Source organism: Panthera tigris, chromosome C2, assembly GCF_018350195.1.
Source record: "Panthera tigris isolate Pti1 chromosome C2, P.tigris_Pti1_mat1.1, whole genome shotgun sequence".
Lineage (NCBI taxonomy): Eukaryota > Metazoa > Chordata > Mammalia > Carnivora > Felidae > Panthera > Panthera tigris.
This window is the reverse complement of record NC_056668.1, coordinates 86363578-86379466: the sequence shown is the minus strand read 5'-3', so window position 1 is coordinate 86379466 and position 15889 is coordinate 86363578. Positions and strand designations below refer to the sequence as shown.

At 39.9% G+C, this 15889-nt stretch overlaps 1 protein-coding gene across 1 annotated transcript in view; it reads left to right on the top strand.

Annotated features, from left to right (window-relative positions):
* Window positions 1-15889, top strand: part of USP13 (ubiquitin specific peptidase 13) — a 119359-nt gene that overhangs the window by 85254 nt on the left and 18216 nt on the right. Inside the window, exons 14-19 of the mRNA XM_042998705.1 lie at window positions 1629-1717; window positions 4057-4179; window positions 5792-5818; window positions 8871-9014; window positions 12077-12243; window positions 13801-13954. Coding sequence (XP_042854639.1) covers window positions 1629-1717; window positions 4057-4179; window positions 5792-5818; window positions 8871-9014; window positions 12077-12243; window positions 13801-13954 — 704 coding nt within the window. The remainder of the gene's footprint in view (window positions 1-1628; window positions 1718-4056; window positions 4180-5791; window positions 5819-8870; window positions 9015-12076; window positions 12244-13800; window positions 13955-15889) is intronic.

Below are 15889 nucleotides of genomic sequence, written 5' to 3'. Positions count from 1 at the left end.
TCTACTATGGCTTTTCTTCTACACTAGGGGGCAGCAATGCATTTGTATTTGCTTTCTGAATTCTGGGCCCACTGCATTCCAGGTAGAAGGCAATGACTTAGATATGAAAAGTAGAGTTTGTGGGGACGGTGTTCAAGAATCTTTCATTTTAAGACATAGTATCTGTCTACAGCTTATTTTCTTTTTTACATAACCTACTATATCCACATTGACACCACATAGAAATGGTTGTTATAAACAAGGTGATAAATGTGGAGAGAATGAGCTGGAACTGGGGCTTGAATTTGGTATAGTAGGTAAATAGTCTGCATGAAATTGTCAAACTAAAGTCTAGACAATTCCTGAAAGTTTGAAGGGAAACTCGAGATATTGACCATATGTATTAATTTAAAAATGTAAGGTCAGATTTAGATATTTTAGATGCTTATCTCATTATGTATATATATTTGTATATATTTAGGATTCACATGATCATGGATTTTAGATACAGTAGTATTTTAATGAGGTGTTGGCATTTTCAGTAGTCAACCTCAACCAAAGTTTCAATAAACCTTCCTTATGTCAACTTTGTGCTGTAAGATAGTGATTCTCTGTGGGAGCAGAGATTGGGGGTATGTCAGGATTGCTTGTGGAGCTTTTCTTTTTTTTCTGTTTCTCTTTTTTCTTCTTATTTTTTTTAATGTTTATTCACTTTTTTTGAGAGACAGAGACAAAGTGTGAGTGGGGGACGGGCAGAGAGAGAGGGAAACACACAATCTGAAGCAGGCTCCTGGCTCCTAGCTGTCAGCACAGAGCCCAATATGGCGCTCGAACCCACAAACTGCAAGATTATGACCTGAGCCGAAGTCAGACACTTAACTGACTGAGCCACCTAGCCGCCGCAACTTGTGAAGCTTTTCAAACCCCACATACAAACATGTAGTACATGCACATATTATCCTGCAGATAATACACACACACACAGAGACACACAGACACACACACACAGACACACACACAGTTGGTCCTTGAACAACATGGGTTTGAACTGTGTGGGTCCAGTGGGTTTTTTACAGTACAGTGTTATATTTTCTCTAGCGTATTTATACGGTAAGAATACAGTATATGATGCATATAACATAAAATATGTTTAATTGACTCTATGGTATTGGTAAGGTTTCTGGTCAACAGTAGACTATTAGTAAAGTTTTTTGGGAGTCAAAAGTTATATGTGGATTTTTGATTCCATGGGGGGTTCAGCACCCCTATCCTCTGCGTTGTTCAGGGGTACTAAACTGTACTAAATTCTAGCAAGGGTTTTAGAAAAAGATGTCTACGGTTGAAAAGTACTTTTCAGAAATACAAAATGCCACAGCAAAATAAAAGTGTAATTTTGCACCATGCTCCAAATCACTCTCTAAGGACAACATTCTCCTCCGTTAAACATTTTCTCCTTGGGAAAAGGTCAGGAAGAATGACTGGTTGTGGGTGAGTGTGTGTCTGCTTGTGTCTGTTTGAGTGTCCTTCCTTCTCAGTGCAGTCACTGGAACTGCCAGGTGTGCCTCAGACAAAGCTTTGGATGCTTCATGAACTATAATCATGATTCTGATTGCCTTGTTTCATTGATCTAATCCCCTTGTGTTTCCCAGAACATCTCGCTTTGCCTCATTCCCTGAATACTTGGTAGTGCAGATAAAGAAGTTCACTTTTGGTCTTGACTGGGTTCCCAAAAAATTTGGTAGGTATCTTTTGCATGCTTTTGCTTGAAACATCAAATTAGCCATTAAAAAAAATGGCGTGTGAAAGGGCCCATGTTGTTGGCTGTCAGAAATAGTTCCATTTCGTTCTTTTTCCATCGTCCTCACCTTTCTCTTTTGAGTCACAGTATATGATTTGCACTCGTAATAAAAACTATCACATGCTGCCCACCCCTGTAATGATGCGTTCTGGGATGACTGGATTCTGAGAGTGAAAATGGCATCTCCACATTATCAAATAAGCCATGCTTTCCAAACTTTAACGTGCACACAAATTATCTGGGATCTTGGCAAAATGCAGGTGCTAATTCAGCAGGTCTGGGGTGGGGCCTGGGATTCTTTATTTCTAACAAGCTCCCTGGTAATACTGATGCTGCTGGTGCTGCTGGTCCAGAGACCACCCTTGGAGGTGCAGGTAATTGAAGGTACATGCTCCTCTTATTATTTCTCCTCTGCCTCTAAAGTAGGCAGGTGTGGCTGAGAATAGTCACTTAAATCATACAAATTTTATTAATAACAAAATGAGTATAGTCAGTTGCATTAAATAGTCAAAAAAGGGATTTGATTTTTGCCTTACTTGGGTTTTTTTCTTGCTATTTTCAGAAGCCTTTGTTAGAGGTTAGTTTTCTAGACAATGTATGAGAACATTTTCTCCATTGTCATGATCCAACATCAAGATGTTACTATGCTGTCTTCGGTGCCGGATGGACAGTTTTACTCTTTGTCATTTCTCAAGCAGGTAGCTCAGGCTGCTTGCCAGTCTTAAAGATTTTCTGGTTTTGAGGGCTTAAAAAATAACTCAGGTCTTATACTGGTTAATTAAGCACTCATCTGCTCATCTGAAGGGGGTAGGTAGAAAGAATGTAAAATCAGCAGGACGGATTTCCCCAGAACCTCTAGCACTCCATTGACATGGTACTTGCTTGCCACGTGACCTTGTGCAGGGCCGTGACTGATTCTGCAGCACATCTTCGATTTTCCTGGTGGAATGATTTTGTGGGCAGGATGATCATCACTCAGCCTTTCCTCTGTGGACCTGAGAAGTACCTGAGAGAGAAAACTGCTTTCTTCTAAAGGCTTTTAACTGCTTTGGAAACAGCTTTCTTATTTTTCTTTGTTATTGGATTTTCTGTAAAAATTCAGATCAGATTTCATAGACTTGCTGAATTTAAAGGAGCCTCAGAGCTTTAATGAACCTGAATTTTTCTGTTGAGGAACAACTGTATTGACTTTGTCGGACATTATGTTTGTTTTTGCTATCCCCTGAGATTGAAAAAAATTTTTTTAACTAAGCTTTTTCTCTGGGTTGTTGTTTTAAAATAGGATTTATTTATCTGACATCATAGCTAGTTTTGGGGATAGTATTTTCAGGTTCTGTGTGCTAGCCCAAGAGACCTATCCCACACCAACATTGGGACCCATTTTTCATTATTGTCATAACTGAATGTAACACTAAATCTCAGCAGACTTTTAGACTAATAAATTTTGTATTTAAGTAAGTCAGCACAATAACAACTGACCTGAGCAGTTAAAAAAAAATACCCCAAGCCTAATACACTTGAGATTCAATTTTATTTCTTTAAAACTTCATTCTTTATTACCTTGGTTAGAATGATCGCAGTGCCTGTCATGATCTGAGAAAAGGCATAATCTAGGGGCTGCAAACTCAAATGCCTAACAAGCACAGGGATTAATGTAAATGAAAGAAGTACATTGGATATAAGAAATGTGTAGCCTGGCTATCTTGGTCTTTCTTGGGTATTTCCACTTTGGATAAAGACATGGCTTAGAAAAACATTTCTTTACCAGAAGAATCAGAATAGCACAAATATGATGCTCAGGATCAGTAGGCAGCAGTGGGGTCTGTGATAGGCTCTAGGGCACATATTGTCTAGAGTGGAAGCTGAAAATTAGACCCAGGCAGTTATTACCATTTGAGAATATGCTATAGCTTTCTGTTTTTCATAATAAGCTGGAAATAGGGATATTTAAATGAAATCTTCTGATTTAAAAATTGGAATTTGTTGCCAACATTTTAAAAACATTAAACAGAAAGTGTCTGGGCCACAAATAGTCTTTGGGTTCCCAGTTTACAACCTCTTGCTTGTTCAGTGTGAAATGTTCTGTACTTTCCCTCTGCTTCTCCATTAAATCTAACTAGTCTCAGTGAGTTTACTGGCCCAGTAATCTACTCCAGGGAACTGAAAAGCATCCCTTAGCTCTGCTTAGACACATGTACATAAGAGTTAGAGGTGCTGGTTTTAGGGGGTGATTGTGGGTTTTTGGAGAGTTGGTGAATGTAATCTCTCTAATTTTGCAGATGTTTCTATTGACATGCCAGACCTACTTGATATCAACCATCTCCGAGCCAGGGGGTTACAACCAGGAGAGGAGGAACTTCCGGACATCAGCCCCCCTATCGTCATTCCTGATGACTCAAAAGGTACCATCTTCTGTCAGGAGGATGTTCTCTCACTGTCTCCCTGCCCCACCCGATGATGAAGTCTCTTCTCTTCCACCACTCTGTTGTCCCTTGGCCATTTTCCTGTGTTTAACCCACCACAGACATACAGTAGGAGTCCTGGCTGCAACAGTAAACTTAAATTAGTCATGGGAGGAGGCACAGACCCATGATGAGTAAATGAAATGGACCTGCAGAAATCACTGGTAACAGAGGGCAGCAAATCTCCAAACAGTTTTTAGGTTATGTTGCCTCTGGCTTCCTCTGCCTCTTCTTCCCCCAAACGGACCTGTAGGGAAGATAAGGAGTGTGTTTTCAGTAGGCTTTTAGTTTTGAGGAGCTGTGTCCTCTTGGGAGTATGGTTGGACAGCCAGAAGGGGAAGTTCAATAGTGCATGTTGGTTTTAAAAATCTTGACCACATTTTACCTCCCCAGCTTAGTCACTGTTTCATACAAGGGAGCAGTTGGCTCTGTGAAGACTAAATTTTTATTTAGAAATACTTAACTTAAAAAAAATTTTTTTAATGTTTATTATTGAGAGACAGAGACAGAGACAGAGACAGAGACAGCATGAGCGGGGAAGGGGCAGAGAGAGAGGGAAACACAGAATCCAAAGCAGGCTCTGAGCTCAGAGCTGTCAGCACAGAGCCCAAAGCGGGGCTCGAACTCATGAACTGTGAGATCATGACCTGAGCCGAAGTCAGATGCCAACCAACTGAGCCACCCAGGCACCCCTAGAATACTTAACTTTTTAAGGGAAAAGGACATACAGAAAATAATTGCTTCATCTTTGTGGATCTGAGGACAGGGGCAAAAAATCTTGGTTTTATTGTTAGCTCGGTTACTGATGAAATTGGTTTCATTGTGGTTTCATTTGCTCACCTATCTATTTACTGTTCACCTTTTTAATCAGTTAATTAGGTGAATTAATAGTGATAGAGCACTCTGGGCCCCTCTACCAAAGGTTTTTCATTAGTTGAGCATTGAATATTATTGGTGACCAAGTTCAGGTGCCAAAGAAGGGTAAGGTGAATCCAGAAGGAGCAAGATCATATTCAAGATAGGCATCTATGTTCCATTATTATCTAGTGCTAAGGCAAATGCTAAATTGTAGAGTATGGAAAGTAGGGAATGGAACTCTGCGTGGCACACTCTGTTATGTGGCATAGGTGGTCCATTCAAGGGGCCAGAGAGCATAGATCAGTGTGAGCATCAGAGAAATACAAGATGGTTTATAGTTCATTAGAACTGCTCCTGCTTTCTCTGATGTTTCTAACAGAATCCTTAGTTTGTAATTATATAGAGTTCTTAGAAATACAGGGAGATAAATCATTTCGTTCATTAAGGTGATAACCAGAGCATCATGTTTTATCTGATTGAAATGCCTGAAACCTGTTTATTTTCACTCCCTACTGTGATGATTTCATATTGAACAGACTTGGTGGTATGTGTTGGGGGGAGCTGAGTGGTTGACAACAGTGTGGAATCCCTCGGGGTTGAGGGATTAGAGAGTGCCCTGCATGAACTCTTACTTTTTCTCTAAAACTCTTTGCCATGCTTTGGTCTCATTTCTTCCCTCTCCTTTAATTTCCAGATCGCCTGATGAACCAACTGATAGACCGTATGTATCTTTCGAAATTTTTCTCAGTTGTCCTACAGTTGTCCTGGGTCTGACATTTATCTTTGGGAATTCAATAAAGGGGCATTGTTCTCTACATGTGTATGTGTGTAGCTTTTTCCTGGGTAGGAATGATTCTTCGTCTGCAAGTTGAGTTACCAGTAAATGTAAACCAGTGACATGGTGATTAAATGGCTCTGTAGCTCAGAAGAGTGATCATCAGCATGAAAGCCAACCAGCCCCGGATTGGAAACCTGGCCCTGCCATTTATGACTGTGCAACCTAGAAAAATTTACTTAACTTCTCTGAGCCTCAGTTTCCTCAGGTGTGAAGGTGGGCTAATGATGCCATTTCTTCCCACTCTGGCCATGAGTAGGGCTCTAGAGCAATGATGGCACTGTGGCCCAGCATTTTTTCCACTCCTGCTGTTGGACAGGACATGGCTGTATTAATTAATACTCTAAAGGTTATTAGTGTCATTGGATTGTGTTAATTTTGTAGACTTTTAGTTCCTTAATCCTGTGGGAATTGGTACTCTTGGTTTTCTGAAAAGAACATAATAAACTATTTATAATGAATATTTAGAGATTAATTAGGAGGAAGAAGGAATGTTTAACACTAAATACTCTCAATCTTTTTGTCTACAAAGCCCTCCTGGAGACAAACTATTGTTAATTTAGAAGTTCATGTATTTTGCAAATGATTGATCATGTGGCTTAGACCTCCACATTTCTTTTCCTTGGTCAATTACGATTTGCTCTTTGCTAGAAGAAGCTGTTAGGGTCAGCGAGGGTCTTGGGAAAGCCATTGTCTCTGTGCATAATCTATAACAATAACAATGGCTGTTACTACTTTTGAATGGTTACCATGAGTTATATTGCATTTATTATTTCATAAATTCTTCCAATGATAAATAGTTTTACTATTCATACAAAATCCAGGTTCTTATTTGATTTTCACAGTAAGAAGGGCAGGGCAGGTAACCTTTTACAGAGTATAAAATTAAGACCCAGAAAACTTCAGAGACCAAAGAGCTGGGACCAGAACCAGATCTAGGAGTCAAATGTGCTTTTCATGCCACTTGACATTTTCTGGAATGTGAGAGGTTTGCTGGCTGCTCCAGATCCTCCAGAGAGCTGTCCTTGCAAGGCTTTTGCCCCAGGGGAGGTGATGGGTGGTTGGACCTGACTGCCAGAGGAGTCTGTCTCTGATTGGAAGCACTTAGCCATTTTCCAGTGTTAATGGTTTGGCCATTGATTTCTTCCTAGATCTGAGCCTGCTGTCTTATCAGCAATTACCTGTACTCAACAGGAGAAGTAGAGTGATCTGGGCTTGTTTAACATTTGCATCCTTCCTTTCTCAGATTTTTAAAAAGAATAACTTTGATTATTTTCTTATTATGAGAGTAAAAAGGTATTTATAAATTATGGATTATCAGTAGGAGCCATCTATGGTTTCATCGCCCATCTATAATCACTGTTAACTCTTGGCACATATCCTTCCCCTGTCCTTGACCCATGCCTGGCTCACTTAATTTTTCACAAAAATGGAATTAAACGCTTTCAATCTAATATGTTATTATAGACATACATACACCATTTATTGAGCTGCGCTTCTTAAACTGCATTGTAGGGAACATTAGAGTCTTACAAGATGTTGAAAGGTATCCTGTAGAGTTTCCTAGTTTCTTTACTGTAGGAGTCTTTATTACAGGATGTTTGAGTCTTCACTGTGCTGATGCACCTTGTGATTTCTAAGGGGAGAATAGAGAATGTAGATTTTAAAACTAATTTGGCCATGGAAACCCCTTGTTTTGTGGTTCAATAATGACATCTCTCTTGGAACACAAGGCCACCATACAACACAACTTGGGAGCCACTGTTGTCCTAAATCATTGCTTTCTTAAAATTTGGTCTTGATAGGATGTTCTGTGTATCTTCCTTGTATGATAAATACATTTTGGATATAATTTTTATAGAAAAGATATCTCTCATCCTCAGTTCTACTACTACTGTGTTCTACTAATTGCCATCTTTGGCAGAATTTTCAGTAGAGACATCACGACACGGAAAACATGAGGGATATATTTTGTGCTCCTCTTCCCCCCTAGTTGTTGGATAATTTGAGAGCACTATGTAGGTGTTTATGTGTGCACTTATGCATACATGTATGTGTATATATATAAACATGTATATACATGTGCAAAAGTATATACAAAAAATTTATTGGCCTATATACATGTATGCATTATACATGCATGTATTTATGTGTGTATGTGTGTACATGTACATATATATAGATACACATGCCTGTAGGTTTTAATGTATATTTTTGTACATTATACATATACAGACGTGTGCTTCTATGTATACACATGGACACACACACACACACACACACACACACACACATACGTATGCACACACATCTCCACCAACATCTATCTATTATTATGAAAAGAAAAGAAAAGAAAACGCTCTGTGTCCAAGCCCAAGTTAGGTTTATAAAGGCTATCTCTTTCAAAATCTTAAATGTAAACCATTACAGAACATATTCTGTCTTTTCTACTTAACATTTGGGCTCTCCATTTCCCCAGAGCTGATTATTTCCTTTGACCTGGTATATGTAAAATACATATATTTTCCTAAAGGCCTGGTATAATTTCCTGTGGGATTTAAAGAATAGGCTTTTAGGCCTGTAGATAATTCTTTTCTCTTCAGATTTCAGTCATAGAAGAACTGCTGTAGGAAAGGTCTTGAGATGATCTGAGAGGTTGAAATGGTTCTGGGAATATAGCAAATCTCCCCTTATGAAATTAGAGAATTGTTCTTCCGTGCTTGGGCTGTCCAGGTAGTTAACATGGTTCCTATTTAGGTCAGATATAAACTCAGCTCAAATAGCTAAATATTTGGATGACTTAAAACACAACAAAACAAAGTTAAACCACCAAAAAATAGCACTTTGTTTGGATAGCACGTGGATAGTGGGTGAGGAGAAGCTAAGACCAGAAGAGAGTTTACATTTTTACACCAGAATATTCTGTTGTGCCCCATAGCCTCAGACATTGATGAGTCATCAGTGATGCAGCTGGCCGAGATGGGTTTCCCTCTAGAAGCGTGTCGGAAGGCTGTGTACTTTACTGGAAATATGGGAGCTGAAGTGGCCTTCAACTGGATCATTGTTCACATGGAAGAGCCAGGTCAGTGGTTGGAAAGGGGAATAGCTTTGGAGTCTGATGAGATCTTCAGTGTTGCTAAGCCATGGAGATACTAACATGTCCTCTGAATGTGTCCCAGAAAATGACTTTTTAGCTCATGATTTAGCTTCTTAGCTCACTTTTTCCTGCCCCTCATAATTTAACTTTTTAGGTCACTTTTTTTTCTGCTTCAGTGAGGTGGCACTTTGCCTGTGGAGCAGAGTCACAGTGTTAATCTTTACTCTCACTCTCTCTGTTTTTTTAAATAATAGCTTTACTGAGATATAATTCACCTTTTTTTTTTAAGTGAGTACTTTACATTTATTTATTTATTTATTTATTTATTTATTTTCACCTTTTAAAAAATGTTTATTTGTTTTTGGGAGACAGAGACAGAATGTGAGTGGGGGAGGGGCAGAGAGAGAGAGGGAGACACAGAATCTGAGGCAGGCTCCAGGCTCTGAGCTGTCGCCGCAGGGCCTGATTCAGGGCTTGAACCCATGAATCGTGAGATCGTGACCTGAGCTGAAGTCGGATGCTCAACCAACTGAGCCACCTAGGCATCCCATAATTCACCTTTTAAAGTATGTAATTCAGTGGCAAAAAGACCAGTGGAAAGATGTGGGACATACAGGCATATGTCAGAGAGATGTTGTAGGTTGAGTTCCAGACCACCACAATAAAGTGAATCAAATGGATTTTTTAGTTTTCAGTGTATATAAAAGTTATGTTTACACTATACTGTAGTCTGTTGAGTGGGCAATATTGTTTACTGAAAACCACTGGGTGTACACTTCAAGTGGGTGAATTATAGGGTGTGTGAATTATACCTTAATAAAGTAGACAGAAGTGAAAGCTAACTAAACAACCCCCATTTCTTCATGCACAGTTTTCTATTTCAAGTCCTTATCATTTCTTAGTTAGAAATATAGGCATATCTCATTTTACTGCACTTCATCTGATTGCACTTTGCAGATATTATACTTTCTACAAACAGAAGGTCGGTGGCAACTCTGTGTTGAGCAAGTCTATTGGTGCCACTTTTCTAACAATATTTGCTAACTGCGTGTCTCTGTGTCACATTTCTGGTAATTCTCACAATATTTCAGACTTTTCCATTATTATTCTATTATGTGATCTGTGATCAGTGATCTTTGATGTTACTGTTGTAACTGTTTTGGGGTACCACAAATTGCACCCGTAAGATAGCAAACTTAATCCACAGATGTGTGTGTTCTGACTGCTCCACCGACCAACCATTCCCCTGTCTTTGTCCCTCTTCTTGGGCCTCCCTATTCCCTGAGACACAACAATATTGAAGTTAGGCCAGCTAATAACTCTATGCTGGCCTCTAAGTGTCCAAGTGAAAGGAAGAGTCACACATCTCTTAACTTAAAAGCCAGGAATGATTCAGGTTAGAGAGGAAGGCGTATTGAAAACAGAGAGGCCAAAAGCTAGGCCTCTTACACCAAACAGTTAGCCAAGTTGTGAAGGCAAAGCAAAAATTCTTCCACAGAAATGAAAAGTGCTACTCGATTGAACACACCAGTGATGAGAACACACAGCAGGTTTATTGCTGATTTGGAGAAAGTTTTAGTGGTTTCGACACAAGATCAAACCAGCCACAACATTCCCTTGAGCCAAAACCTAGTCTAGAGCAAGGCCCTCACTCTCTTCAGTCTGTGAAGTCTGGGAGAGGTGAGGAAGCCATAGAAGAAAAGTGTGAAGCTAGCACAGGTTATTTCATAAGATTGAAGGAAAGAAGCCATGTCCATAACATAAAAATGCAGGTTTTTCAACAATCAGGCTGTATTGTTTTACATTCTACCACCAATGTATGAGGGTTCCAATTTCTCCATATCCTCACCAACCCTTGTTATTATTGTTTTTATTATAGCCATTCCAGTGGATGTGAAAGTGGTAGCTCATTGTGATATTGATGTGCATTTCCCTAATGATTAATGAGGTAGAGCATCTTTTGATGTCCTTGTGGGTAATTTAAATCTCTTTGGAGAAATGTCTATCCAATCTTTTGCCCATTTTTTTTTTTTTTTGAGAGAGAGAGAGCACTTGTGCAAGCATGTGTGTGTGCAAGTGGGGGAGGGGCAGAGGGAGAGAGACACTCTTAAGCGAGCTTGATCTTGATTATGAGATAATGACCTGAGCCAAAATCAAGAATCTGACACTCAATTGACTGAGCCACCCAGGCAGCCCAACTTTTGCCCATTTTTAATGAAATTATTTGTCTTTTTATTGTTGAGTAGTAAGAGTTATTTTCTTAATCAATACAAGTACCTTACTGTATACATGATTTGCAAATATATTCTCTCATCCTGTGAGTGTTTTCACTTTCTTGACGGTATTTTTAAAAAAAAATTTTTTTTTAACGTTTATTTATTTTTGAGACAGAGAGAGACAGAGCATGAACAGGGGAGGGGCAGAGAGAGAGGGAGACACAGAATCTGAAACAGGCTCCAGGCTCCGAGCTGTCAGCACAGAGCCCGACGAGGGGCTCGAACTCACGGACCGTGAGATCATGAACTGAGCCGAAGTCGGACGCTTAGCCGACCAAGCCACCCAGGCGCCCCTCTTGATGGTATTTTTTGAAGCACAAAAGTTTGCAATTTTGATGAAGTCTAATTTTCTATGTTTTTTCTTTTGTTACTTGTATTCTTGTTGTCATAGCTAAGAAGCCATTGCCTATCCTAAGATCTCTAACATTGAGGTCAGGGAGCCATTTTGAGTTAATCTTTGAATATAGCTTGAGGTAGGGATCCATCTTCATTCTTTGTATGTGGACATGCAGTTGTTCCAGCACGATCTGTTGAGAAGACTGCCCTCCCCCATTGAGTGGTCTTGTCAAAAGTCAACTGACCATAAATCTATGGGTTTATTTTTGGACTCTCTGAATTCTGTTTTAGCTGATCTATATGTTTATCCTTAATGCTAGTACCAACTGTCCTGATTATTATAACTTCGTAGGTATTTTTCCTTCTTAGCTCTAAAATGTTGTTTATTTCAAGACTAAAAAAAGGAAAAGACCTGAGAATGATTATTTTCCCCAGATTTTGCTGAACCACTGACCATGCCTGGTTATGGAGGAGCGGCTTCTGCTGGGGCCTCTGTTTTTGGTGCTACTGGATTGGATAACCAACCTCCGGAGGAAATTGTAGCTATCATTACTTCCATGGGATTCCATCGGAATCAGGCTATTCAGGCGCTACGAGCCACGGTAAGCGTGAGAGATAGTGTGAGAATATTCTCCACTTATTGGAGGTCATGTGTATTTCTGCCAGTAGCCGTTGGGCTTTCCAGTGTCCTTTGATCATTTGGAATCATGTTCATCTCACTCTGTACCCCACCATGGCCCATAGAAATTATATTTGCATATATTATATATATATAGCTAAAATAAATGATTGGGGGGAATTATATGGGCAGTTTAAGAACAGGGAGTAAAAAATAAAAAATAGGGAGATAATGCAGCCAGGGCAAGATGACCAAACCTAAAGAAACTGTATCATCTTGGTGTTTATTACTCGCAGGGGTCTGAGATTTGACTTGGAGCTTCCTTGGGGCCTTAGAGCAGAGAAGGATGCATTAGATTCAGTGTTCAATAAGGCAGTTCTTGAGGAGAAATTTTACGTTTCTGAGACCAAGACCTTGGAGAAGTGTCTATCAAAAGTCCTCAGAGAGAAGACTGAATGGCTTCTGGAATTTTCCATTTCTGTTTCTCTCTGAGGAGAGAGAAGATGCTTCTGGTATTAATGAACTTCTGATGTTATCAGGAGAGAAGAGACCATGCAACTAGAGGGTACATAGAAGTCATCCTCTTATAGTACAGATACCTGTTTAATATTGAGGGAAAGTACTTTTTTTTTCAACCCACCCTCCCTTGCCACACCATATCCATTTTTGAGTGGATGTCTGCTACTGATTCTTTCTTACCTTTCCTGACTGGTTGCCTGCTGGGGTCTATTGTTGAGGTCATATAACAGTTCTCAACTGATGCATGGGGTGTGGCTGGAACAATCTGTTTCCCTTTAAAATGCTTGAAATATCTCAACTGGAGTTAGTTTTCATTCGGGGTACTTGCTTTGCCCCACTTATTTTACTGCCTGAGTGTTTCATTGGAGATTCTGATGATGTTGAAACAAATTCTTTAACCTGCCATTGATGTCACAAACAGAGGAAAATGTTTTTATGGTCAATTGGTTTGAACTTCATGGAGTTCAGTTTAAAACAATATAACCTCACTAACCAATGCTGTCACCATTAATCAAGGCATTAATCTTGTCTCTACTGCAATTTCAACAGTTCTGCTGACATTGAGGGAGAAGATGCGCTAACATGGTACTCACATTGGCATCCCTTCTACCTGGCATGGCTCTGCAGAAAACACAGTTGATAGGGAATGTGGTGCATGCAGTTATTGTGGCCTGAAAAAGGGCTGTTCTTAGACATAGGCAATACTCTTTGATATTCTGCACCTCATCAGTAGCATTAGCCTGTGGAAACACTGAGCTAAGACTGATATGGACTTTGGAATGCTGGTCTGCTGCTCAGAACTGTTTTCTGGTGAATCCAATTACAGACCCCAGTTGGGAGACTCAGAGAATACCAGCTAAATGTGCATTTCATATGCAGGGTCAGAGCTTCTCACTCAGAAGCACTTAGGACTAATGAATTCAGGCCTCCTGTCTTATCTGCTTGACATCCTGGTTCAAGTGGGCAGGATATAATGAGGCCCTGGGACTGCATTCATTGTAAAAATGTTTTATTTTATTAGAATAATAACCTGGAAAGAGCCCTGGATTGGATCTTTAGTCACCCTGAGTTTGAGGAGGACAGTGACTTTGTGATCGAGATGGAGAATAACGCCAATGCAAACATTATTTCTGAGGCCAAGCCTGAAGGACCTAGAGTCAAGGATGGATCTGGAAGTAAGTTCTTGCCTTAGGGATCGTCTGAGCAATCGTGACCATCCGTTGGCTCATGCCCTCCTCCCCCCACCCCAACTCACATTAAAACCTTTGCCATCATCCACAATCAACACAGATACCGTCTTCTCGTAAATGGTGCATTTTGCCATTTTTTCATGGCCGTGGTGACCCGATGAAGTCTTGGACAAACTTAAGAGTCGTGTTGCCTAGAACTGTGTGTGCTTAAGCTTAGTGATTGCTGTCAGTTTGTCACTCCTTTGAGATAAATTTTTTTCATGGACCGTGGAAATTTTTGTCCAAATGAGAGCATTTACTTTCATGGTAGTATTTTTTTGAATAATTGAAAAGCAGTCTTATACCCTTGACCCTGTCATTGCCCATACCAACTGCTCATAATTTTCTGAACAGCTATCAAGAGGAAGAGGCCAGTATTCTACTTTTTTTTTAAGTTAGTTAGTTTATTTATTTATTTATTTTAGTAATCTCTACACCCAGTGTGGGGCTCAAACTCACGACTCTGAGATCAAGAGTCATACAGTATTCAACCTTTTAATAGCAAACACATATGTATCACTAGGTGCCGGGCACTTATTCTAAGAACTTGGTATATAGACCCTCATTTAATCTTCAACACACCTATTTTACATGTGAGAAAACAGAGGCACAGAAAGATTACATCCTTGCCCAAGTCACACAGCTCTTAAGAGATGGAGCTAGAGGGGCGCCTGGGTGGCTCGGTCAGTTGAGCTTCCGACTTCGGCTCAGGTCATGATCTCACGGTCCGTGAGTTCGAGCCCCGCGTCGGGCTCTGTGCTGACAGCTCAGAGCCTGGAGCCTGTTTCGGATTCTGTGTCTCCCTCTCTCTCTGCCCCTCCCCTGTTCATGCTCTGTCTCTCTGTCTCAAAAATAAATAAATGTTAAAAAAAAAAATTAAAAAAAAAAAAAGAGATGGAGCTAGAATTCAAACCCAGAATCTCATGTTCTTTACCACTATGATGCCCTGCTTCTTGAGCTGTCATCGCCTCTAGAAGAGTGTTGTCTTATTAGCCTGGTGGTCACCACCTCCTTGAGTCAGAGGCCAGCGCGCCTCATTGCTCAGCATTATTTCTTTTGCACACCTCCTTCCCCCACCACATATAGCTCAGCTGCCTTGCTGCTGTAGCCACACCACCAGCTTACTCAGGGCATCGACTCTCCCTACTTCTAGGCCTTTGCTCAGGTTAATCCTTAATTGTGAAATGCCCTTCTCTCCCATCACTTCCCACTAAAATCCTTACCATTATTCAGAACTTGGCCACAGATTCTATTCCGTGGGACTGCTTTCCCAGGATCTTCATAATTAGTGCTTCCTTATCTCATGCCAGTAATAATTATACTGATATTAATGATACTTCCGTTTGTGCCACAGTTAATCCTCACAATAATCCTATGAGGTAGATATCATTATGTCCATTTTATAAATGAAAAAAATGAGGTAGAAGAGAAGGTTAAGCTTGTCGAGGTCACATAGCTAGCTAGTGATGGGTGTAGAATCAGAATTCCAATCCAGGTAATCTGCCTCCAGAGCCTGTGACTGAAACCCCTATAACATAATGTTTATTCTTTTGTTATTAGAAGTTTCAAATTCATCTTGCAACATAAAATTATTTATGTAAATATTTGCATCTCCTGTTTGGGAGCTTGTGGAAGGGAGAGGCTGTTTTATTTTTATAAAGCTCATGGTGTCTAGCACATAGAAAGTACCAAGTAAAAAATAATTGGATTTAATTAATTTTACATTAGCAGCATTTTTTCCTGTAATAATAAAGCTGTAGCTCTCATTAATGGTCCACGCATTAGTGGTCTTACAGAATCTGTAATGTGTATATTGATTTACCTCTAGAGATAGACGGTGGGAGGGAAACTTTCTTCTTCTTTTATATAAAATAGGAATTT